Source organism: Protopterus annectens, chromosome 9.part0, assembly GCF_019279795.1.
Source record: "Protopterus annectens isolate FY-2018-M chromosome 9.part0, PAN1.0, whole genome shotgun sequence".
Taxonomy (NCBI): Eukaryota; Metazoa; Chordata; order Ceratodontiformes; family Protopteridae; genus Protopterus; species Protopterus annectens.
This window is the reverse complement of record NC_056743.1, coordinates 583,693,275-583,719,645: the sequence shown is the minus strand read 5'-3', so window position 1 is coordinate 583,719,645 and position 26,371 is coordinate 583,693,275. Positions and strand designations below refer to the sequence as shown.

Here is a 26,371-nt window from a genome sequence, read left to right as displayed (position 1 = left end):
TTCCGCCACATGGTCTACTGAATAGCAAATGATAAATGGAAATAAAAGTGTGTTTTCTGCTTGTATGCAACTCATGAAGTTCTTTTTGAAAACTTTGTTGTCCAAGTTCCATTATTGAGGAAACTATCTGATATTAGAAGCTGCTCTGATTAGAGAGATTAGCAGGGTCTCTAGTATTTGAAAAAATGGTACCACCAGCAATATTCTTGGCTTTATTTGACATATAATCACTTCTAATCTTATCTTTTTTAGGCTTCCTCCTCCACCAGAAGAGAGTGAAAATGTGTCATGTGACCGTGGAGCTTCAAGACTCAGTGATTCAGCTGGAGCCAGGTATCACACTGTCAAATTACCAGGACGTTTAGGAACACCAACCACCACTACCACAGCCAGCAAGCAAATTACCGAAGCTGACAGATCTAGGAAGAAAATGAAAAGACCAGATCAGCCTTTGTATGTCCCAAAAGCACTACGTCAGAAATTAGATTCAGAGACCGTACAGGTAGATGGGGCTAAGAAAGAGACACCCACATTATTGCCCAGGAGGGAAGGCCACCACCCAGTCATAAGTGCAACATCTGAGAAAGCATCTGGGATCATCTATGGTTCCATTTCAACCACAAAGTATTCTTCTACAGCTTTGAGTGAAATGGACTTGGACAGTGAAAAGCAGCAGAATAAAAACTGTGTTGTAGCAAGGAAAGATGATATTTTACTTGAGAAAGAAAGCATGTTGGATGATGAGAGAAAAACTGAGGATTCTGTAGGCTGTGAAGATGAGAGTGCTTCATCCATTTTAGAAAGTAATGAAATGAAAGAAGCTACTGCAGGTCAAACTGCAGGTAATGTTGTCTCCATGGACGTGGAAGAACAGGGTATTAGGAATTCACAGAAAAAGGACAATGACACAAATCTCAATAAGAGTGAAGCAGATCACATTGATACTAAATGCAGCAGTCATCTAAAACAGGAGGTAATTAGTTTTTATACCTTAACATTTTTGGGAGGTGATATAAGAATACATGTGACTGAATAGTAGGAAGATTTGTTTAGCCTAATCTTCACTACCATGGCTTACATCAGTCTGACTAAAGCATTTGTCACTGTATCCCATGATGGAGTCCTACATAAACGTGGGGATGTAAAGATAAATGAAGCTATTAATAACTTTGGTCCACAATTGGGTACATTGTCATACATAGTTTAAAATAGGAGTACTCCTGTCTTTCTCATGCTGTTACCAGTGCAGTTTCTCAGGGCTCTGTGTGGGACGAGTACTTTTTGGCTTCTTTTTTTCAGTTTTCAAAACTTACTGTGGTGTTCAGCTTGCCAAATATGCAAGTGTCTGTAAAACTGGGAGCATTGTTTCTAACCCTACTGACATCATAGACCCTTAAATGGCACTTAGCATTACCCCAAACAAATGATGCATTAGAACTAACTTTGTCACTGTTATTAGAAATGTGGTGTTCTGGCCTTTGGAATGAACAGTTTTCGAAACAAATCTTAGGTATTTGCAGTTTCGAAGTTACCAGTGTGTGTGTGTGTGTGTGTGTGTGTGTGTGTGTATTCATATTTTGCTTCTCCCAGCTCTGGCGTCCCGACATCTGCTTCTCCGGCATTGGACTTCATCCAGTTACATGTTTCCTCCTGGTGGCCCAGCACTGGTCTTCTTGATGCAAGCATGTCTGTCTGCCCCTGATGTTCGCCTCATTTGATTGCTATCTTTAGCATCATTAGGTTCTGTGTTGACTTCTCTGACATTTGCTTACTCTTCCCTGGTTGACCCATTGTTGGTCCTGTGCCAGTATACCAGGCACTGTTTTTAATCCAGTGTTGGGGTGGGCCAGTGGATGCTATCCAGACTCGACCTGTTTTAGGGGGAAATAATATTGTCTGCCCCAGTGTTGGCTACCCTATTGCAGGAGGCCCAATACAGGTATTATAGCCTACAGCAATGGTAGATTCTTAAGGATACCTATTCATGCTCCTTCAGGGATAGATCATAGACCTTCTGCACTAGGAAGGTCAGTTTCCACAAGACTGCTTTCATCTTTGGATGCAGAAGGATACCCATAGAGACCAAAAATAAGAACCCTAAAATCTCACTGCATTCTTCCTTCTGTGGAAGGTGAAAAAGGTGAGAGGTCCAAATCCCTACCATCATCTCCAGAATACCTGAAATTCAGTGAAAATGTACAGATGATGAGGGAGAGATGACACTGTCACACCTTAAGAGCTTTCCTGTTTGTAGAAGAGACATCAGGATGCCTGTTGGACACACTGAGCATATTCCTGTGTGCAGATAACTGGGCTGACCTCTGGGTCTAACTTCATGGAGTATACGACTGGTAGATGTTATGTGATCCTATCTCGCCTACATTCTGACTGATGGGTTCGGAGCCGATCCCTCGGCTCTTATGCCAAAGAGCGAAGTCTCTTATTGGCTGAGCTTACTATATCCCAGGATGCACCACTACCAGTCCCCCAGATCTCGTTTGCCGCTAACTAGCGAAGACGTGGTCTCGAGCTGGCTGAGCTGAGTAGTATTTAACTTACTTTTTTCTGTCAGAAATTTGCTGTTCCTATCATAAAAAGCTGTTTTAACGGCTACTCTGTGCTTTTGTGTGTGATTGGAGTTTTTTTTAGTGAAAAACTTGTAGTGTGATTGGGCGTTGGTTCTGATTTCAGGCCTCCTTCATCTGTAGGGCCTTTCCCGGTCAGTCAACCCCTCTCAAACCTTTGGGGTTTTAAGATCCCCTTGAGTTAATTGTTGTTACCGGATTCGGCAGTTGTAAACTGATTTTTGTAGAGTCAGTTAAGTCAGAAAGTCAAGTTAGGATAGTGTTGTTTTTGCTGTCAGAGAATTACTGCATTATTGTTATAATGTCTCAGAATCCTAGGCCTTCGGGCTTTAAAAAATGCACCAAATGTAATTTTAAAATGTCAATCACAGATGACCACTCTCTCTGTGTTTATTGTTTGGGTGCAAAACATTTACAAGAGTCATGCAGTGTGTGTCACGCTTTTTCCTCGAGGGTCCTCCAGGAGAGGAAAAATAAACTCATTCTTAAAGGCTTAATAAAACCCTCCTTTGAAGAAGCTTTAGCATCCTCTCCTTCTCCAGCTAAAAAGAAAGGCGGCTCCGACCAGTCCGTCGGATCCGACCGCCAAAAGGCATAGGCAGGCTTCTCCTTCGGCTCCAAGGACTTGGGCAGTCTGCCTCGATGCCACCAGTCTCGACTCCTCTGGCCGGAGCCGATGGCTGGAACATCGAGGCGGGTCACCTTCGGCTCCACTGGTCTCGGAGCCGACAAAGGTTGCCCGCTCAGACACTCCTCCTCGGCCCGAAGTCCTCCTCGGCACCGATGGAAACTAGTGTGGGTATTCCTTCGGCCGATAGTCATCGAGTCGCCGAGCCGATCCCCTAGCCCTTTGGGGCCGTTGGAGAGGCCATCTCGAACCCGTTCAGTATCCTCTAGGTCATCGAGGATGTCGGATTCGGATATAGACAGGGTGCTCCAAAGACTGTTCCAGTCCCCAGTCTTTCAAAAATTTGTTTCGGCTCCGACCCAGTTGGCGCCGATGGCTATGCCCATGTCATTGCTATTCCTCCTCCGACCGCGGCTCCGTCGGAGCAGGTGCTGTTGGAGCCGGTGGAGATCTTAGGGTCGGCTCCTACCCTTACTCCAACCCGGCCTTGGTCCGAGTTTGGTACACGGACTTCTTCGGCTGGACCTGGGGTGATGTTTGGGACCTATGCTATCGGTTCCGAGCCTCCCTCTCGGTGCCGGGACTTCCGTCTGCTATCATGGCTCGGGGACGGACACTCCCAGGATTCTGGGGTCCGGCTTTCAGAGCTATGAGGAGTGCCTTGGCCAAGTCTTCTTGACCATCTCCACCAGCACCTTCCCTGGGCATGGAGACTGGGTCTTTGGCAGTTCCCTGTCCGTAGGCAGCGGAGCCCCTGGGCCTGAGCTTACCCCCATTGGGGGTTCCCCTCCACCTGAGGGTTCTTCGGAGTTGTCTTCAGAGGAACCCCAATAGAAGAGATCGTGCAAGAGGAAGCACGTGGACTCCCCAGTCTATTACATCTGACACTGATCTTGATGATGCGGAGGGGTCCCCGAAGTCGTCCTCGGATGATGTCTCATTTGCAGACATCTTAGAGATCCTCAAACAACGAGGCGGCTGGATATCCAAACCCCCCTCTGCTGATGAGTCAGTGCTCCTCAAGGCCTTTGGGGCTCAGCCCTCCGCCTCCTGGGTGTCTCCGCCCGACGAGCTCCTGGATTTAGTTTGTCGGAGTGGGAACATCCAGATACCGTGGAACCAGTCCCTTCTCGTCCTAACAAATTTTTGTCTGCCCCACCCGAGGAGTTCCTGACTAAAGGCGTGGCTGTAGATGCCATGGTGGTGGCATCTGGTACACAACAGGGCGTGGCAGAGGCTTCAACGTCCGTCCATCCTCCTAATAAGGAGTCTAGGAGCATGGACCGGTACGGGAAGCGCACCCTGACTTCAGCGGTCTTTACTTTAAGGTCCCTGAATTATTTGGCACATTTTACCAGGCTTCAGAGGGATCTGGTCAAGGAGCTGTCAGATTCCCTCTCGGGTAACCTACCTGAGCAGCTAGCCCAGTCGGTTAGCTCTCAGTTGGCTATCCTTACGTCAATTTCTAACTCGTCCATGAGGCTCATTTCATATGCGGCCGGTAGAGGCACAGGCGTGGCTCTACGGAGACAAGCCTGGCTCCGTTTGTCAGTTTCGGAGGCCTTCAAGTCTTCCTTCACGACGCCCTTTGATGGGTCCTCTTTGTTTGGACCTAAGGTTAAAGACACCCTTACCGCTGTGAGCAAGAGGGAAAAACTTTATCTGAGGTGCCCGTTATTCCACTCCCTTCGGCCTTATCCCAAGGCTAAAGGAGGAGGGAAGATGTGGTTCCGTAAATCACGTAAGTTTTTTCCTCAACAGCAGGAAGATTCCCTTCCAGAGGCAGAGGACGGGAAATTTTTCTGGGAGACGCCCGTCCAGAGGCGGCAGAGGGCCCGCAATTCTGGAGACCGCGAGTCCTTTCGTGGCTCTTCAGCCTCCCACACCTCATGAGGGATTGCCCGGCTGTGCTGCTCCGAGCCAGTCGGGTGCCGTTGCCAAGCACCTAAAAGCCTGGGAGTCAATCACTCAGGACAGATGGGTGTTTCGGATCATTGCCGGAGGTTACACCATCCCATTCACATGCTCACCCCCACCGTCCAAAAATCCCGGACCCACCACCCAGTCAAAGGGAAATTGCAGCCGCAGAAGCTTTAAAGCTGCTAGAAAAGGAGTCATCCAACCGGTCCCCACAGACCAGATCGGATCCGAAATTACTCGAGGTTCTTTTAGTGCCAAAAGACAGGGGACCTGAGACCAATATTGGATCTCAGCAGACTAAACCAATCCATCACGAAATCCAAATTCGAATGGTCACGTTACAATCCATTCTCCCATTGTTGGAGAAGGATGTTTGGATGTGCTCCATAGACCTCAAGGGCGCCTATTATCACATACCGATACATCAGGCGTCCAGGAGGTATCTGCGCTTCAGCCTGGGAGACAGTCATTTCCAATTTTGTGCACTGCCCTTTGGTCTCACCACAGCCCCCAGGGTGTTCACCAAGTGTTTGGCAGTAGTGACTGCTCACCTGAGGAGTCTTGGATTCCAAGTGTTTCCCTATCTGGACGACTGGCTCCTGACTGCCACCACCAGGCATCTACTAATGGACAACCTCAAAGCCACCATCTCCCTGGGTGCTACCCTGGGAATTACATTCAATTGGTCAAAGTCTGTCTTGCTGCCCTCTCAGCGCATATGGTTCATAGGAGCAGAGATAGACTCAAAATTGATGCGCGTTTTTCTTCCTACCGAAAGGATCCAAACTTTACAAGGCCAAGTTCAAGCCCTGATTTCAAGATCCAAAGCCCCAGCCAGGATGGTCCTACAAGTTTTAGGTTCGATGTCTGCCACGGTTCTTCTAGTTCCTCTGGCAAGATTGCACATGAGGATTCTTCAGTGGCTATTGTCAACTCAATGGTCCTTTCAGGACCTTCCCCTCAATCATCCCATTATAATTACAGAAACATGCAAACGGGACCTTCGCTGGTGGCTTCAGACATCCAATCTAAATGAAGGAAGTCCTTTTGTTATTCCCTCTCCAGTGGTCACCCTGACGACAGATGCCTCCCAGACAGGGTGGGGGGGGGTATTGTCTGGGCAGGTTAGTTCAGGGCTCCTGGCTTCCAGACGAAACTCTTCTCCACATCAATGTATTGGAGATGAGGGCTGTACTTCTGTCCCTACAGGCCTTACACAAGTTTCTCCCTCAGGGCATAATCGCCATCCACACAGACAACATGTCGGTGGTCTGGTATCTAAACAAACAAGGAGGGACCAGATCTTACCCCTTTGCAGAGAGGCCATGAGGGTGTGGGAATGGGCTGTAGCTACCAGCCGCTTCTTGGTAGCGACCCACATTCCGGGAAATCAAATATATTGGCAGACAGATTAAGCAGAACAATTCTCTCTCCTCACGAGTGGTCCCTAAACAAACAGTAGCAGCTCAGGTTTTCAGGAGATGGGGTATTTGCAACACCACTAAACACAGTGCAAAGGTTCTTCTCCTTGACTCCACATCAGGGAAGCAGCTATGGATGCTCTAGCACAACCTTGGCCAACAGGGCTACTTTATGCCTTTCCTCCGATTCCACTTCTCTCCAAAGTCATTCAAAAGCTTCTCAATTGGGGTCCACAATGATACTGATTGCTCCATACTGGCCTCGTCAGGTATGGTTTCCCTACCTGAAGAAACATGGACGATCCTTGGAATTTAGATCTAACTCCGGATCTGCTAATTCATCAGTCGGGACGACAGCATCAGTCCCTACACTCCTTGAAGTTGACAGCTTGGCTCCTCCACTTCCGACTTTAGTCAGAAGTCACACATTAGACCCGGAAGTTATTCACATTTTATCTTCAGCCCACAAACCCACCACTAAGAAATTGTACCTCAGTAAGTGGAAGAGGTTTGCTATCTGCTCAACTCAGCGGCTTAGACCCTATCACTGCTCCAATCCCAGAGGTTTTGAAATTCTTAACATCCCTGTTTAATCAAGGATCTTCTGTCTCTACTATTAAAGTCCAACTAGCGGCTATCTCTAAATTCCACGAATCCATGGATCCTCCATTGATGAGCAGCAGACTATGCAAAACTTTCATTAAAGGTGCGGGCCTGTTAAGACCCCCAGTTTTTCATCCTGCGCCTCCGTGGGATCTTGATTTGGTGCTTCGTGCATTAACATCTTCCCCTTTCGAACCGTATCCTACATGTGAGTTAAAATATCTGTCTTGGAAAACTGCCTTCTTAGTTGCAATTACTTCTGCAAGAAGAGTTTCAGAGCTTCAAGCCCTGTCTATTAAACCACCGTACTTGATTTTCCACAAGGATAGAGTATCACTTAGGCCTAATCCATCCTTTGTCCCAAAGGTCTGTTCTAATCTCTGTCTCCAACAATCTCTAGAGCTACCAGTTTTCTTCCCAAAATTCTCCAATGAAGCAGAATACACTCTCCATAAATTGGATGTTCACAGGCAATTGCGCTTCTATTTAGACAAGACTCAGCAATTTTGTAAGTCAGACCAGTTGTTTGTGTCCTTCTCAGACAATAAATTGGGTAAAACCATCACAAAAGCTACTATCTCCAAATGGATTAGAGATTGTATAACTCAGGCTTATTCTTCTTCGAATAAGCAACTTACAACATCTATCAAAGCTCACTCTACCAGAGCTATGGCGACTTCTATAGCTTTTCATTCCAAGCTCGCTATATCGGAGATTTGTGCTGCGGCTACTTGGTCCAATCCGCACACTTTTATTTCCCACTATAAATTGGATGTGGCATCTAAAGAGCATCATTTGGTTCCACGGTACTCAGGAGTGTTTTCCAGTGAGCCACCCAGGATTCAGGTGCTAGGACGCTGTCCCATCAGTCAGAATGTAGGCGAGATAGGATCACATAACATCTTTTAGTTATGTACTCACCATAACTTCAGATGTTTGGGATCCATCTCATTCCTAATACCCACCCTCCTTCCCCCTGCCTTGGAGATCAGAAGAGATTGAACGGTTTTGAGTTCTACTGTTTTATCTTGTTTCATCTGACGATGTTATATAAGCAGTGCGTGCATGTGTGCATGTATGCGGACAAACTAGATCTGGGGGACTGGTAGTGGTGCATCCTGGGATATAGTAAGCTCAGCCAATAAGAGACTTCGCTCTTTGGCATAACCCATCAGTCAGAATGTAGGCGAGATGGATCCCAAACATCTGAAGTTATGGTGAGTACATAACTAAAAGTTTGCCTAGTCTGTCTGCAAAAATATCAGAATACTCAGAAAAAATAGTTTAGTCAAAATTTGAGCTGTTGTCATGCAGGCTTACATGGTGCACTTCTTAATTAAGTGAAAGCAGTCACAATTTCAAACTGTCTCTGAAGCCTAATAATGACCATGTGTCTTTTGACTACGAAACATTGCAAGTCATAGGTGTTGCTTGAATCTTTTCACCACCATAAACAACAAGCTTCGCACAGTTTGTCAAATCAAGTTGTTGTGCAGCTTTTACTCTAGCAAATGTTTCTGTTGACATAACATTGCACTTTGAGTCAGTATCTACTTTGAGCTCTACAGGACTCCCGTTAATCCATACAGTACAAAAGATTTCATTCTTTGCCCACAAATCTGCTGCATTGACTGTTTTCATCAAGCACAGACACACCATTAATATAAAAAGTAGGGTTGCAACTTTCTAATTGATCAACTTGCCTCTTAGAATGCCTACTTTTAATAAAAGAATGTGCCTTATTTGATTTACAAAACCTTTTGAAATGATTCCATTTATTTTAAGAGTGACACTGCTGACCAAAAGCTCAGCACTTTCCCATTTGGTTTCATGATTAACACCACAGTTATACAGTTGACTGTGAGGTTTGCTATGGGTTTTGGTGAGTCACTCATGTGCTTTGCTGCATGCACATTAGTCCTTACTGAAGTAGCTCTGGGCTTTACTGAAGTGGCCCCACCATTAGGCCTGTATATCTTAACCTCGTGCTGCATAGTATCTACATGAGCTGTGGGGAAGGTTTGCTTTCTCATTTGTAAGCATACTTGTGTGCTTTGCTGTAAGCTCATATATCTGACAAATCTCAGTGACCTTATTTAAAGTTAAGTCACTGTCTTGAAGCAAAATCTTTCTCACTATACCACACACAAGCCTGTCCTTCATCAACTCTTCTCTCAGTTCACCAAATCTGCACATTTTAGCTTTATTTCTCAAGTCAGTTATATATGCTGCAAAAGTTTCACCAGGCTTTTGATCCCTTGTGTAAAACAAGTGCCTTTCTATTGTAACATTCTTTTGGGGGTTAAACATTTCTGTAAATTTATGTTTTAAGCACTCTGGCTTGTCCCTTGTTTCAGCCGGTACCACTATGTGGCGGTTTTCCCCCTCCCCTGCGAACACAGCAGGTGCATACATAAATGAACACTCTTTCAATGGCCTCTGAACCAGCTAAATTAAGCAGAATAAATGCTTTTGTATGTGCATCTTTGTCAGAAAAAGCAGCCTGTATGAAAATATCGTATTCCTGCTCAAACACTCTCCAATTATCTGTAATATTGTTATCAAACAAAAGCAGTGCGGGTCTGCGAAAGCCTTCCACCATGCCCACAGATTATAGTAAAACACAGTGCAAAATTGGCCCATGTAATTATGTATGAACATTAACACACACCAGGTACTTGAAATAATATTCATATGCACAATAAGGTTTTCGAAAGACTGTACTCTGTGAAATATGCTTTGAAATAACTACTATGTAAAATATGCTTTAAAATGACTGTACTTTGTGAAATAACTGCACTGTAATACTGCACACATTTGCAAACACTGTACATTTCGGATACTTTGAATAGCTTTAGTTAATACAAAAAAGTAGTACATAGCGAAAAAATCCAGTTGTTTTCCATTTTTTATACGATTCGGATATTGTTTCAAACACTTTCATAATTATTTTGAAAATTTTTATTAATATGTCGCAGTTTTGGACATTTTGTTTAATAAGAAATTTGTTTTGAGCATTCTGAGTTCTTTGTTTTATATTTATAGCGAAATAAATCATTTAAGCAGGTTTTAGTACCTGGTCTTTGTTTCTGACCTGTTTTGCGAGTTGTTTGAGGAATAGGGATGATCCACTGTTATATATCCCTCCAACTTTAACTGGTTGCCTCATGGCTGTGACTTTGGATCTCATTCTGACACCATGTCACTTGTCTTATGTGCATTAAGAAGACAGTGAGGCTTGGGTATTCGTTTAAATAGTTTATTTCATACAAACACATCAGAATGAGTAGCAGGAACATTGAACTTTGACTGACTACAAACATGTATGCTGTCACTCTGGCTGCTCACTCAAAATGGCACTCTTACTTGCACATGCTGAATACTTATATGCATGTGCTGATTGACTGGAAAGCTTCTTAAGGGTATATCAGACACACTGATCTACAGTTCCTTCTCTTGTTTATATTCTTGGAGATGAAGGTGCAGTAAAAATATTCTGGGATAACCTAGACATTGTGGCCCCATGTCAATGGAAGGCAGATGGGATTTCCATACTCATGCCAGACTGTGTCTGGCAAGGGGCCCTAAGCCAAAATGGTTTATTCTGCTACCATCCTGAGGAGGACTCAGTTGGTCTTCCATCCCTTCCTCAGAAAAGGAGTTATGGCCTTTGAACAGATGGCGGAAGCAGACCTTTCCATGCTCGCCACTGTTTCTTAGGGTGCCACATTACTTTATGTAGATACTCTTATTTTCAGAGGAATATTTTGGATGAAATGGTTCATAGATTAGTACTAGGCTAACTGCCGTTGTAGGCCATTTTAACCCTAGCCAGTTACCTCATGTGAGAATCGAACCCTGCACTTTATGTTTGCAAGATAAACACCTTAACCATTATGCCAACCTCCCAACCCCAAATAAGTACTAATAAGTACTAGGCTAGCTACCTTTGCTGGCCATTTTAAGCCTAGCCAATATCCCCAAGGTGAGAATCAAACCCTGTACTTTGTGTCTGTCAGGTAAACACCTTAACCATTATGAGTCAAAGATCCAAGAAGTTCAGTCACCTCTTTCAGGCTTCAGCATCTTTGACTGTCAAGGGCTTTCAGGTACATGTTGTATGTTAAGCTGAAGCGGGAGCTGTGAGAGTAATAGGATCTAGCATAGCTAGATACTTTCACTCCTGGCTGTGCCTTTTTTTGTTGAGGAACCAAAAGTATCATTTATGGGCATACCTTTTGAGGCATCATTTTTATTTGAGCTTGAAATTGGCCAGCACTCTCAGCGCTTGGGAATGAAGAAGAAAATCCCTTTTGTCCGTTGGGATAACATTTAATTCTATCCAACATTTCTTTTACAAGACACAAAGGAACCAGAGAAAGTAATTTTTTGATGCACTTGCTGGGGGAGGGGACAACAGCAGGTAGCTGGATCTGTTGAGTCAGAAGCAATGCTTTTGACCCATTGACTGTCACTGTTACCTTGAGGTTATGATCCCTTTAAGTGGGCCTGTGTTGCTTCTGTCCCCCACTCCTGTCAGAGGCAGATTTTCTGTATACCTGTGTAAGCAACTCAGGATTTGCCAGAAGAGGTGGTTGAGATATACCTCAACATTATCCATCTAGAATGGATACTTCAGTTCCATTCAGGTTCAGACCAAAATGCCCATCTTTACCATTTCTTATTGTGCCAGCCCATCCGGAGGTATGAGTTAGGAATGAGTGCAATAGTTGCTTGCAAAAAGAGCCATCCAGGAGGTCCTGGCAAGGCAGTGAGGGTAAGGGATTTTGTTCTGGGTTCTTTTTGGTGCCTCAGAAAGAGCCAGGACCTCTGTTTTATATTGTATCTCAGTGGCCTAAATGCCTTTGTCACCCAATAGCCCTTTTTCGGTGTTGCTTTGTAATCTATCCTCCTGTTGTCTCTTGTGGAGACTGGCTGTCCTTTTTTGATCTTCGGGACACTTACTTCCATGGAAAGTTTGCCAAAGCATCCAGAAAGTTCCTCTGCTTCATAGTAGAGGCTAATCGGTTATCAGTTTAGGTCTCTGTCATTAGGTCTTCCCACAGCCCTGCTCCCTCCCAGGCATTTACCAAAACCTTGGCAGTGATGGTGGCTTATCTCCACCTGCAGGCCATCAGAGAATTTCCTTACTTGGAATACTGATCGCTCCCAGGCATTTACCAAAATCTTGGCAGTGATGGTGGCATATCTCCACCTGCAGGTCATCAGAGTCTTTCCTTATTTGGAATACTGGTTACCAGTGGTGCACATCAAGGATGGTCTGCTCTGATTTATTCTCCTGGGTGGGCTAAAGACACAGTCCGGCATATTATTGGAGATGCAGTAAAAATAGTTTGGGACAACCCAGACACTGTGGCCCCATGTCAGTGGAAGGCAGATGTGATTTTCATACTCCTGCCAGTTCACATAAACACTCGTGTTCCATATAAATATCCTGTTCATGGAGTGACCAGTCATTACCCTAGCTTTCCAAATTTATATGCCTTTGTGCAGAGCACAAGGCAGGTTTGAAGACTGTTTTTATCTGTTGTCTTACAGTCAAGTGTTGGCAGACCTTTTCCTGTAATCACTGGGACCCATGGAGGCCACAATATTTGTGATAGCCTTACAGTGTCGATCTAGTCCCATTGGTTGCAATACAGGGCCTCCCAGGAGCAGTTAAGTATTTTCAAAGGTTTGTCATAGTAGCCTGTTTTGATAACTGGAGTTGAGCCACATGTTTTGGGGAGCAGCCCCTTAGTTGTCCCTACAACTTCAGCCTTGGTAATTACAATCTGCCATACAGTGTGTTTGGGGGTGGACATCTCAATAGGTAGGAGATCCAGCTGATGTCTTCTTCCCCAGCTGTCATCCTTGCACATCAACATTCTGAAAATGAGAGCAATCATGCTAACTCTTCAGGCTCTCTAGGATATCCTACCTCATGGGGTTCTAGTTATTCACTCACTGTTACTGTGCTCTGATACTTCACACAGAATGGAATAATGGCTGGCTTTGTGGTGCAGAAGTATCGAGCTTGTACTGTGACCCAGGTGCCTGGAGTTTGAATGGCAGCCTCAGCACTAAGGGAGAGGAATGAAGGGTTGTAGCCCACTACCCTCTGCCAGGTGATAAGGAGGGTTGTGGGCACTTGAGAGCACATAGGAAGGATGCGATTTCTCCTGTGGAGACCAGGGAAAAACACTTTTTGCGCTTCAGAGGATGGAGTTGAGCTGCTTGCTGACTGTGTCTTGTGGAAGTAAGAGATGACCAGTTGGGACAGCCCATTGTACATCTCCCTTTAGCTGCATGAACTGAGCATTCATGAGGAACAGTGCAGCATAAGTAGAATACCTGCAAACCACCTCTGATGACTGTCTGAGTGATGGCCTGTCCGTGGCAACCCTTGCTTCAGTGAAGGGGAGTGAAATGGCCGGTTGGCCAAGAAGGGGTTGAGGGTAGTTAGGCAACAGAGATTGAGTGGAAGAAGTCGTGCAATGTCCTGACTGTTATATTGGGAGGCAGTAAAAGTTTGGGAGCAGTCTTGCCATATTTTGATTGCAGCTCATATTCTCAGCATAGCTAGCTCTCCTGAAGTCAGACTCTGCAATTGTCTTATGATGTTGCTTGAGTGGTCACTTAATTTTTCTATTGCCAGGATGTTGTTCCTAAAGTGGAGATTCCTAGCATAATTTATTTGCATTTCTAAATGGCAAGTACTGGAGATTTTTATTCCGTGCGTCTTAACCCAGCAGACCGAGAAGGGAAGCATTAGTTCCAAGACTAGCCTTAGAGGTTGCTTTGTTTTTCGTTTTTTCTTCTGACAATCGAGTTCATACAGAGGGCAAGATTCTCCAATGCCAGGGTCTTTTAGTAGCTCCTTGTGGAGGTTTCAGGAGGAACCTCCTGTCAGACTGCCTGTATTGAAGAATCTGTCTTAACCACTTCAGGCAGATACTCTTGAACTGTCAAGCAGTAAAATTGAAAGTTTGTCTGCTCCACTTCCACTGGTGACCAGGAATTTTTTTTTGCTGGGTAGCAGATGTAGTCCATTTTAATCTTAGAAAATCTACACCCAGAAGGCATACAAGGAAAAATGGAAGAGATTCTCAGTTAGGCTTCACAGCATAAGATTGTCACATTTTCAACACTGGTTTGTAAGGCTGGATAATATTTATTGGACATTTTTGATTCTGGGCTCAGTTGTTTCTAACATGTGGCTCTCATGTTTAGTTTTCACAATTGGAAGTGTGTCTTCTAAAGCCTTCTTGGGGGTATCTTCTGCTTGCATCCTCCCATTAGGGAGCATGTCTGTCTTTGGAATCTATACATTGTTGTGGAGAAACTAACCCTTCCTTTATGTGAACTGGCATCCTTTACTGCTTTGAAGTTTATTACCTGGAAATCTCTCTACTTAGGAGATAAAGCCTTGACTATAACTCAAGCATCCTGAGTTCAGTTATCTTGGACATTGGAGGATCTGGAAGAGATAGGAAAGAGTGGGAAATGTTAAGCTTGCCCAGTTTTTTGCATTTAGCTTGAGACCTTTTTTAAGTATACCAAGTATGCGCATATTTCAACTATTGCTGGAACTGTTTAGTATCTGTGTATAAGCAGATAGCAGTACCAGGTTAACAGTCATCAGCAAACTTGGTCAGCCACATTTCTGGGATACTTGCTTGGATGTCTGCAAAGTAAATACCAAACAGGAGAGGGTCAAGCAAGGATTGCTGCGGCCCTAAGTCATTGCACATTCATATTCTGCGAGTATACTAGTATTTTCAAAACAGTGTAAGAAACTTCTCTGTGTGGAAGATTTTCAGTCCATATATTTCTAGTTAATCACTGTATATAATCAGATCAGACAATAGTAGTAGAAGTAGCGAACGTAAACTCGTCAAGTCAAAAAGTAATAATAGAAAATATATAATTCTACAGCATTACTAAGTATTCGAAAGTAATCCAAGCAAGGCAGGTAGTCTGTTTCCAGTTGAAAATCCTTTATTAAGTACACAGACAATAGAGTAGTAATTTCCTCACAATCTTTCTAAATATATATATATATACTTTTTATCAGGCATGGGAGTGGTTTATTGTGCTGTAAAACAAAGTGTTATTGGTACACATGTTAAATTCACATCCCATCAGTGTGACATTTGAGCTGGTCCTGCCCTACCTAGTAGCTGTCATAATAATATATAGCCCTAATGTACTTTAATGGTACATCTTATTTAACCAAATTATTAAGTAGATTATTAAGTCTGTGATTTTATATACAAGACAATATACTACATGGCTTTAAATATATAAACCATAGTTCATTTTGCGATCAAAAATTATATATAAATATATACATATACATTTTGCATGTAAAAATCAGTTTCTATTTTCATAACCTATTGTTAACAAAGATCGCTTTCGTCCTTCTAGACTTCTTCAGGTCTGTGTACAAGAACCCTAAAAACCTATATAATTGTATAATTAGTTAGTATTGTTATTATCTGTTTTATATATTTTATTGGTCACAGGAGCATTTACTCTCGGGCTGTGCTTCTTTATTTTATTTTTTGTAACTTCTACTACTATTGTCTGATCTGATTATATACAGTGATTAACTAGAAATATATGGACTGAAAATCTTCCACACAGAGAAGTTTCTTACACTGTTTTGTTTTTAGACCCACTACACTTTAGTGGGTTGTTTTGAGACTTCGGGGATACAACTGAGATTACTTGTTTTTTATACTAGTATTTTCATAACCTGTGATCTGTTGTGTATTCTGTTTTGTAATTAGTGGATGACATTGTTTGTCCTATTTCTCAACAATGCAAGTATGAGGAATTATAACAAAAACTTTGGCCAAGTCAAGATAAGCAGTGAACAGAGAGTGACTTTTTTTCAACCGCCTCTATAACCTTTCTAAAAAGCTTACTAGTTTCAGGAGGAAGAACCTGCCTTTCACAATACCAAACTGAGTGGGGGTATGGTTCAGTAAAGTTGCTTATGTCTCCATAAATTAGTTTTGCTATGATTTGGGCATCGCAGTGGTTAGCGTTGTCTCCTCACAGCATGGGGTTCTCTGGTTCGATTCTCAGCTGGGGTGCCTTCTGTGTGGAGTCTGCATGTCCTCCCTGTGTTCTCGTGTGTTTCCTCCTGGTGCTCCGGTTTCCTCCCACATTCCAAAAGATGTGTCTGGAGTGTTTCTCCCTGGGCCTCCACTGAAAATGTGCTCTGTCCCAGTTGGACTTTCCCGGTAAACCAATGGTAAATAAATAAATATGTTTCAAGGCTTTGTATCTAAAGCTAGTGAGACTAATGGGCCTGTAATTACCTTGATCTGTAGAGGGGCCACCCTTGAATAAGAAAGTCACAGTAGCTGTTCTTCAGGCATCAAGCACAAACCCTGTAGACAGCATGAGGTTAAACAGTTGAAGCAGAGGTTTATATATAATTGGAAATGATGAGAGTGGACCCTGGTGGGTTGTATGGTCTCTCTCTCTCTCTTTTTTTTTTCTTTCCATAAAGCATTCTTGGTTGACATCTGCAGAGTTTCCTGTTTAGTTCCTTCCTGAGTACATGTACGAGACAGTATAAACTTGGACATCCACATCAGATCCAGGTCTTCATTTCTGGGCTGCAGTGATCAGTGGTTTATTACTGTATGTCAGCTACCCAGGATAATTAGCTAAGGACTGTGTTCTGAAGGTTAACAAAGACTGAATTCTTCCTAGGCAGGCACAGAAAACTGTGTACTTACTATAATGTTTGATCTTCTTGGAGAATTCAATCTCCCTTAACAACCCAACTGCATTTGTTCTTCTTGTGTTAGATTGGTCAAGAACTGAAAAATGCAGGGGGAGAAAGAAAGATTCATAGGGTATTAAGGGAAGTGAGAGTTGCAGATGCCATCTGAGAAAGTTATATTTGCCAAGTGCTAAGTCTGTATTGCCTGTTAAGTCCTTAATGAACACAGAATTATCCAAGCAAATATAAGCAAATGTATGTAAATATATTACTTTTTGTTTCTTAAAGGCAAGTTGATGTTTATCAAAGTAAGAAAAAGTACCCTTGTTTGACAGGTAGGATTTGAAGAATGCTAACATTTTGGGTGGTAAGGTACAGATGATTATCATGGGATTGTGGCCAACAGCAAATGAAACTCACACTGAGGTAAGTAAAACCCACCTAGGCTGCACCCCTCCCAACTAAATATACCAACTCTGAGATCGCACTATAGTGTAGAACAGGACATGTTGTCAAGTGTTCACTTAGACACAAAAACAGCACGCCTCGCACGTACAGCATGCCCGGCCCAACCAACGTAGCTCACACACAAAAGGCCAGCAAAAGAAGTTCCACGTAATTAAATTTTATTATTCAAAGTCAAACCAGGACTTAATAAAGTCCCAACAGTTGAAAATCAAAACTCTCAGACTAGTTTCGGCTACTGCCTTCTTCAGTGAGAGTCAAAAAGGCAAAATTATTACCAGCGTACAATGGTGTATTTCTAATGCAACCCAGCCAATAGGCATTCTAGGTGTGTTCCCAATAGAGAATTATTCATGAGTTGGTACTTGGGCAAAAATAAGAAACAAAAAAAATCAAAAAAATCAAAAAATTAAACAGTGTTTATGTAATGAATAAATGCCATATAGAAATATAATATATAAACACTGATAATAAATGAGTGAATGTGTGACAATGACAAACTGACAGTTATAATTCTAAATATTTGTAGAGCAGAATGTAAACCTGAAGCTGAATACAGTATCAGAAATCATTGTGTGGCAATATAACATAATGTCACATAAGGGTTTACAGTTTTAAGATATTCATATTACCATGATATGTAAGATGCTCTGAATAAATACTGCTCCCTTATAAATGATCATTAAGACCAGGAGGAAATAAAGCTCCTAGATGGACAATCCAATATTTTTCTTTATGACTAAGTATATTATCCCATCCTAACTGATTATGTCTGTTGCCAGTAATTTTATCTATGATGGTGAACATGAATTTGGCTGTGGGATGTTTAATGGTGTGTTGATATAAGGCATTCGTCAATTTTTTAGTACGAATGTCACTTCGGTGTTCCCCTATTCTAATTCTCAATGATCTTGAAGTTTTGCCCACATAAAAGGCGGAACAATGGCAAGTAGCCAGGTATATCACCCAACTAGTGGAACAATTCCCAAAGATCCTAACATCATATATCTTACTTGTATTTGAGCTTGTGAATTGTTTGATCTTATTAACCTGACTGCAAGAAGTGCAATGCCCACAGGGGAAAGTTCCTAGAAGTACATCTCCTGTTATCGTCAATTGTTTGAATTTGGCCCCACCACTTTCCCTCTGTTTGTAATGTGAAAATAATGAACCCAAAGTTTTACCTCTCCTGTATGAGATAGGGCATCGGTTACCCAGGATACTACGCAGATAATCATTGGCTAACAAAATGTTCCAATTGTTATTGATAACATTCCTAACCACCTGATGATTTTTGCCAAAAGTGGTAATGAGCCTAATAGTGTCATTCTTTGGGCTGTTGACACGGTCCTTATATTGAAGCAGGGTTTGCCTGTCCTGTTTATCTGTATGTGTACGGGCGGATGTGATATCAAAGATGGAATATCCCCTATCCAAAAACCTGTTATTAAGGTCCATTTTAGCTTGTTCATAGTCTAAAGTGGAAGAGTTAATACGTTTGATTCTGAGATATTGGGATTTGGGGATATTATGGCGTGGATGCATACTAGATGCATGTAACAGAGAATTGAATTGTGGATATTTGCGGTATAATTTGGTATTGAGTGTATGGTCTTCATTTCTATATATTGTAACATCCAAAAAATCAATTTGATATTGATGAGATGTTATAGAAAACTCAATACCCCACAAGTTGCTGTTGAGATACTCCACAAATTCCATAAGATATTCAGAATCCGCACGCCACACCATCCAACGATCATCCAGGTATCTCCGCCAAATGTCTATTTCTACCTGATAAATGTTGTGTAGGGGATTGTAAATGAGGCATTCTTCTAAATAGGCCATGAACAAATCGGCATATATGGGGGAAAAAGAGGCCCCCATTGCCGTGCCTTGCAATTGCCAATAACAGTCCCCTTGGAAATAGAATACATTCTTATTAAGAACATGTTCTGACATACAGATAAGCAATGTATTAAATCCAGGTGGATACAATTCCACCCTATTTAGCCAATATTGTAAAGCCTGTAGCCCTGCCCAGTGTGGTATACTCGTATATAAGGACTTGACATCCAAAGTGCACATAATCCATTCCGGTTCAAGTTGTATATCTGCAATTATTTTCAAAAATTCAGTAGTATCCTGGATTCTTGCCCTGACATGTTTCAAAAGTGGTTTCAAATATTGGGTGAGGAATGCTGACAATGGTTCAGTAAGTGATCCTATACCAGATACAATGGGTCTACCTGGAGGGTGTGTTATGGATTTGTGAATTTTAGGAGAAGATATAGGATCTGTTTTGAAGGGTCTTTAACCTTAAGATGTTGAACTGTTTTCATGGTTATAATACCTTCCTCTAAAGCAGAATCTAGGAATGTGTCAATCTCCTGCTTGAAGCGATCTGTAGGATCAATGCCCATATGCATATAGCACTTAGAATCAGATAGTTGTCCTAGACCCTCTTGGACATAATAATCCATATTTAGGACCACAACGCACCCCCTTTGTCAGCCTGAAGTATTGCAATATCATGGTTAGATCTAAGTTCAGAAAGTGCTTCCTTCTCCGCTAGAGTCATATTATCTGGTAAAATATGACATTCAAAATGTGGAAAATGTAAAGCTTTCAATACAGCCTGTTGGAATATACATTTTTGTTCATGGGAAGTTGAAAAGTAGATCTATGAAAGGTAAAATCAGAAGATCTTTGAGTGCGTGATCTGTCCTGTTCTGAAAAAAATATTTTTAAATTAAGTCTACGACAATAATCCATAATGTCCAATGTAGTCTGGTACTGATCAGAGAAAAAACCCGGAACAAAACCCAATCCTTTGTTCAATATTGTGTATTGTTCATCCGTTAATACATGGTCAGATAAGTTAAGAACATTGTCAAAATTCTTAGTTATTGTTCCAGTAGACATTGTATCAATCCTGTCATGGAATCTGTTCCTATTCCTGTTGGTATGTTTCCTCCCCCCTCTGGGTCTCTTGCCTCCCCTAAAGGGAAACTGGTGTTAGTTTTCTTTTTTAATGGTGAACCAACTGTTTTTGCACCCTCACTGTCGGTATAAGAGGACTCCTCCCCTGAAGTGCTGGTGTAGGAGGAGTCCCTGTGTTTAAGAGTGGATCTGGGTCTCTTTTTAGTCCTACCCCTGGTCGTTCCTGTGACAGTATTTTGAAATCTAACTGTCCTCTGTGTTTCAAAAGGGTGTCCCTTATCATAATCTATGACATCCCTTTGAAATTTCTTGATTTTTCTATCCTTGATAATTTTATTATGGGTAGTAAGTTCCTTTGACAACCTATCAACTAACTCATGATAGTTGGAGCTGGCTTGAAACTTTTTACATTCTGTGCTCAGATTCTTAATCTCAGAGACACATGTATCTATGGTTCTTTCATGTCTGAGGCCAATATTCTGACAAAAGCCATAGAACCATCCTGTAGTGCCTGTTCCCATTCCGCCGTCAGCCTCTGTTCAGATCTGCTGACTAGTGGCCGTAATTTAATACATAAACCTCTGGGGGCCATATTTTTATGTAGATAGGCTCTAAAGAGTCTCAAATGCCAAATATTAGCCCTTAATCCTTTCAAACCCCTTTCCAAGGTTTTAAAAGCCAGTTCACAACCATCAGCAATATTAGAATTAGATAGATTAGGGTTGTTGCTCGGGATTTGATCTAATCCAAAAACACCAATATCTTCCTTGTCAGCACACAGCCCATCCAACATTTGGTCCAAATCCATATTGAGTAGTAATATAGGTTGCCAAAGGAACTAGAAATCTAAAGGTTCCAATTTATTATAACTAGAACGACCAGAGGTAAACCCAAGATAAACCCAAAATATCATGTAAATTAAGATAACATAATAATAGTGTCGGATCAATGAGCCTGTTATAAAAAATGGGGAACTGTCACCCTTGTACTCAAGCTTGTAATGTATGACAACTTGATAGAAATGAAATTCAAGTGTAGATATACACCTCAATAGCTGAGTCTAAGTCACATGTATAAGTACATGTCGCTATGTCCATGTAGTGGGTCTTCCAATATTACATCATGTTCCGTTATACATATTTATATAGTTTGCCCCTTATTAGTACAAAACAATTATGTGCAATAAACTGGATATAATAACCTAATTCAATGTTAAGAAACACCTATAATGCTGCCCTAGAACACTTGTGTTGGTAATTGAACTTATCTATACGGTCTAACCTGTATGTATATAGCCAATATTCTTGGAAATATCCCAATATGACCTATGTATAGGTAACATTCACAATATGTCTTCTAAACACAAAATCGAACAAATAGAATGCTTGTCAACATCAATTGTAAATAATAACTGTCAACATATTTTCTAGTTGTAACCCAAGTTCTAAAGATAGACTGATTATAGTCATATATTGATACATTGCATTTAAAGTTGCATACAGAAAAGATAGAAATCCGATACATATATTGATCCCTCAAATGTGTGGACCATCCATGAACCAACCAACTCAAAAAAAGGGTTATAAAGCATTCAATATCAATGTTCTATCATGAATTCAGACTATTAATCTTGTAATATAGTATTCACACTTGCACATAAGTTGACCCACAGGCCCAAATAACTAAGCACATTCACCTAGATAAACTGTCATATATATACATATATATCTCTCCCTCTGGCATATGTTCAAATATACCAGTATTCACAAAAAAATATTGTATAACATTTACATAAATGATATTCCCAATGTATATTGTGAACACATAATCGTACAATTGCAATATGTATCCTTATCCATAATATGTAAATGTTGATATGCTGTTGTTAACTTAAATTTGGAAAAATATTGTCATTCCTGCCAGAGGGAGAGATATATATGTATATATATGACAGTTTATCTAGGTGAATGTGCTTAGTTATTTGGGCCTGTGGGTCAACTTATGTGCAAGTGTGAATACTATATTACAAGATTAATAGTCTGAAGTCATGATAGAACATTGATATTGAATGCTTTATAACCCTTTTTTTGAGTTGGTTGGTTCATGGATGGTCCACACATTTGAGGGATCAATATATGTATCTGATTTATATCTTTTCTGTATGCAACTTTAAATGCAATGTATCTATATATAAGACTATAATCAGTCTATCTTTAGAACTTGGGTTACAACTAGAAAATATGTTGACAGTTATTATTTACAATAGATGTTGACAAGCATTCTATTTGTTTGATTTTGTGTTTAGAAGACACATTGTAAATGTTACCTATGCATATGTCATATTGGGATATTTCCAAGAATATTGGATATATACATACAGGTTAGACAGTATAGATAAGTTCAATTACCAACACAAGTGTTCTAGGGCAGCATTATAGGTGTTTCTTAACATTGAATTAGGTTATTATATCCAGTTTATTGCACATAATTGTTTTGTACTAATAAGGGGAAAACTATATATATATATATATATATATATATATATATATATATATATATGTATCTATATGTATATATATATATATATATATATATATATATATATATGTATCTATATGTATAACGGAAGATGATGTAATATTGGAAGACCCACTATATGGACATAGCGACATGTACTTATACATGTGACTTAGACTCAGCCATTGAGGTGTATATCTACACTTGAATTTCATTTCTATCAAGTTGTCATACATTACAAGCTTGAGTACAAGGGTGTCAATTCCCCATTTTTTATAACAGGCTCATTGATCCGACACTATTATTATGTTATCTTAATTTACATGATATTTTGGGTTTATCTTGGGTTTACCTCTGGTCGTTCTAGTTATAATAAATTGGAACCTTTAGATTTCTAGTTCCTTTGGCAACCTATATTACTACTCAATATGGATTTGGACCAAATGTTGGATGGGCTGTGTGCTGACAAGGAAGATATTGGTGTTTTTGGATTAGATCAAATCCCGAGCAACAACCCTAATCTATCTAATTCTAATATTGCTGATGGTTGTGAACTGGCTTTTAAAACCTTGGAAAGGGGTTTGAAAGGATTAAGGGCTAATATTTGGCATTTGAGACTCTTTGGAGCCTATCTACATAAAAATATGGCCCCCAGAGGTTTATGTATTAAATTACGGCCACTAGTCAGCAGATCTGAACAGAGGCTGACGGCGGAATGGGAACAGGCACTACAGGATGGTTCTATGGCTTTTGTCAGAATATTGGCCTCGTATTATGAAAGAACCATAGATACATGTGTCTCTGAGATTAAGAATCTGAGCACAAAATGTAAAAAGTTTCAAGCCAGCTCCAACTATCATGAGTTAGTTGATAGGTTGTCAAAGGAACTTACTACCTATGATAAAATTATCAAGGATAGAAAAATCAAGAAATTTCAAAGGGATGTCATAGATTATGATAAGGGACACCCTTTTGAAACACAGAGGACAGTTAGATTTCAAAATACTGTCACAGGAATGACCAGGGGTAGGACTAAAAAGAGACCCAGATCCATTCTTAAACACAGGGACTCCTCCTACACCAGCACTTCAGGGGAGGAGTCCTCTTATACCGACAGTGAGGGTGCAAGAACAGTTGGTTCACCATTAAAAAAGAAACTAACACCAGTTTCCCTTTAGGGGAGTCAAGAGACCCAGAGGGGGGAGGAAACATACCAACAGGAGTAGGAACAGATTCCATGACAGGATTGATACAATGTCTACTGGAACAATAACTAAGAATTTTGACAATGTTCTTAACTTATCTGACCATGTATTAACGGATGAACAATACACAATATTGAACAAAGGATTGGGTTTTGTTCCGGGTTTTTTCTCTGATCAGTACCAGACTACATTGGACATTATGGATTATTGTCGTAGACTTAATTTAAAAATATTTTTTTCAGAACAGGACAGATCACGCACTCAAAGATCTTCTGATTTTACCTTTCATAGATCTACTTTTCAACCTCCCATGAACAAAAATGTGGCCATATTCCAACAGGCTGTATTGAAAGCTTTACATTTTCCACATTTTGAATGTCATATTTTACCAGATAATATGACTCTAGCGGAGAAGGAAGCACTTTCTGAACTTAGATCTAACCATGATATTGCAATACTTCAGGCTGACAAAGGGGGTGCGGTTGTGGTCCTAAATATGGATTATTATGTCCAAGAGGGTCTAGGACAACTATCTGATTCTAAGTGCTATATGCATATGGGCATTGATCCTACAGATCGCTTCAAGCAGGAGATTGACACATTCCTAGATTCTGCTTTAGAGGAAGGTATTATAACCATGAAAACAGTTCAACATCTTAAGGTTAAAGACCCTTCAAAAGAGATCCTATATCTTCTCCCTAAAATTCACAAATCCATAACACACCCTCCAGGTAGACCCATTGTATCTGGTATAGGATCACTTACTGAACCATTGTCAGCATTCCTCAACCAATATTTGAAACCACTTTTGAAACATGTCAGGGCAAGAATCCAGGATACTACTGAATTTTTGAAAATAATTGCAGATATACAACTTGAACCGGAATGGATTATGTGCACTTTGGATGTCAAGTCCTTATATACGAGTATACCACACTGGGCAGGGCTACAGGCTTTACAATATTGGCTAAATAGGGTGGAATTGTATCCACCTGGATTTAATACATTGCTTATCTGTATGTCAGAACATGTTCTTAATAAGAATGTATTCTATTTCCAAGGGGACTGTTATTGGCAATTGTAAGGCACGCAATGGGGCCTCTTTTTCCCATATATGCCGATTTGTTCATGGCCTATTTAGAAGAATGCCTCATTTACAATCCCCTACACAACATTTATCAGGTAGAAATAGACATTTGGCGGAGATACCTGGATGATCGTTGGATGGTGTGGCGTGCGGATTCTGAATATCTTATGGAATTTGTGGAGTATCTCAACAGCAACTTGTCGGGTATTGAGTTTTCTATAACATCTCATCAATATCAAATTGATTTTTTGGATGTTACAATATATAGAAATGAAGACCATACACTCAATACCAAATTATACCGCAAATATCCACAATTCAATTCTCTGTTACATGCATCTAGTATGCATCCACGCCACACCGTCCGCAATATCCCCAAATCCCAATATCTCAGAATCAAACGTATTAACTCTTCCACTTTAGACTATGAACATGCTAAAATGGACCTTAATAACAGGTTTTTGGATAGGGGATATTCCATCTTTGATATCACATCCGGCCGTACACATACAGATAAATAGGACAGGCAAACCCTGCTTCAATATAAGGACCGTGTCAACAGCCCAAAGAATGACACTATTAGGCTCATTACCACTTTTGGCAAAAATCATCAGGTGGTTAGGAATGTTATCAATAACAATTGGAACATTTTGTTAGCCAATGATTATCTGCGTAGTATCTTGGGTAACCGATGCCCTATCTCATACAGGAGAGGTAAAACTTTGGGTTCATTATTTTCACATTACAAACAGAGAGAAAGTGGTGGGGCCAAATTCAAACAATTGACGATAACAGGAGATGTACTTCTAGGAACTTCCCCTGTGGGCATTGCACTTCTTGCAGTCAGGTTAATAAGATCAAACAATTCACAAGCTCAAATACAAGTAAGATATATGATGTTAGGATCTTTGGGAATTGTTCCACTAGTTGGGTGATATACCTGGCTACTTGCCATTGTTCCGTCTTTTATGTGGGCAAAACTTCAAGATCATTGAGAATTAGAATAGGGGAACACCGAAGTGACATTCGTACTAAAAAATTGACGAATGCCTTATATCAACACACCATTAAACATCCCACAGCCAAATTCATGTTCACCATCATAGATAAAATTACTGGCAACAGACATAATCAGTTAGGATGGGATAATATACTTAGTCATAAAGAAAAATGTTGGATTGTCCATCTAGGAGCTTTATTTCCTCCTGGTCTTAATGATCATTTATAAGGGAGCAGTATTTATTCAGAGCGT

General features: G+C 41.0%; 1 protein-coding gene across 2 annotated transcripts in view; it reads left to right on the top strand.

Moving 5' to 3' along the window:
• R3HCC1 (R3H domain and coiled-coil containing 1) overlaps positions 1-26,371 on the top strand; it is a 682,694-nt gene that overhangs the window by 148,828 nt on the left and 507,495 nt on the right. For both annotated transcript variants that reach the window (XM_044083119.1, XM_044083120.1), the window contains exon 4: positions 253-973. In XM_044083119.1, the coding sequence (XP_043939054.1) occupies positions 253-973 (721 nt within the window). The remainder of the gene's footprint in view (positions 1-252; positions 974-26,371) is intronic.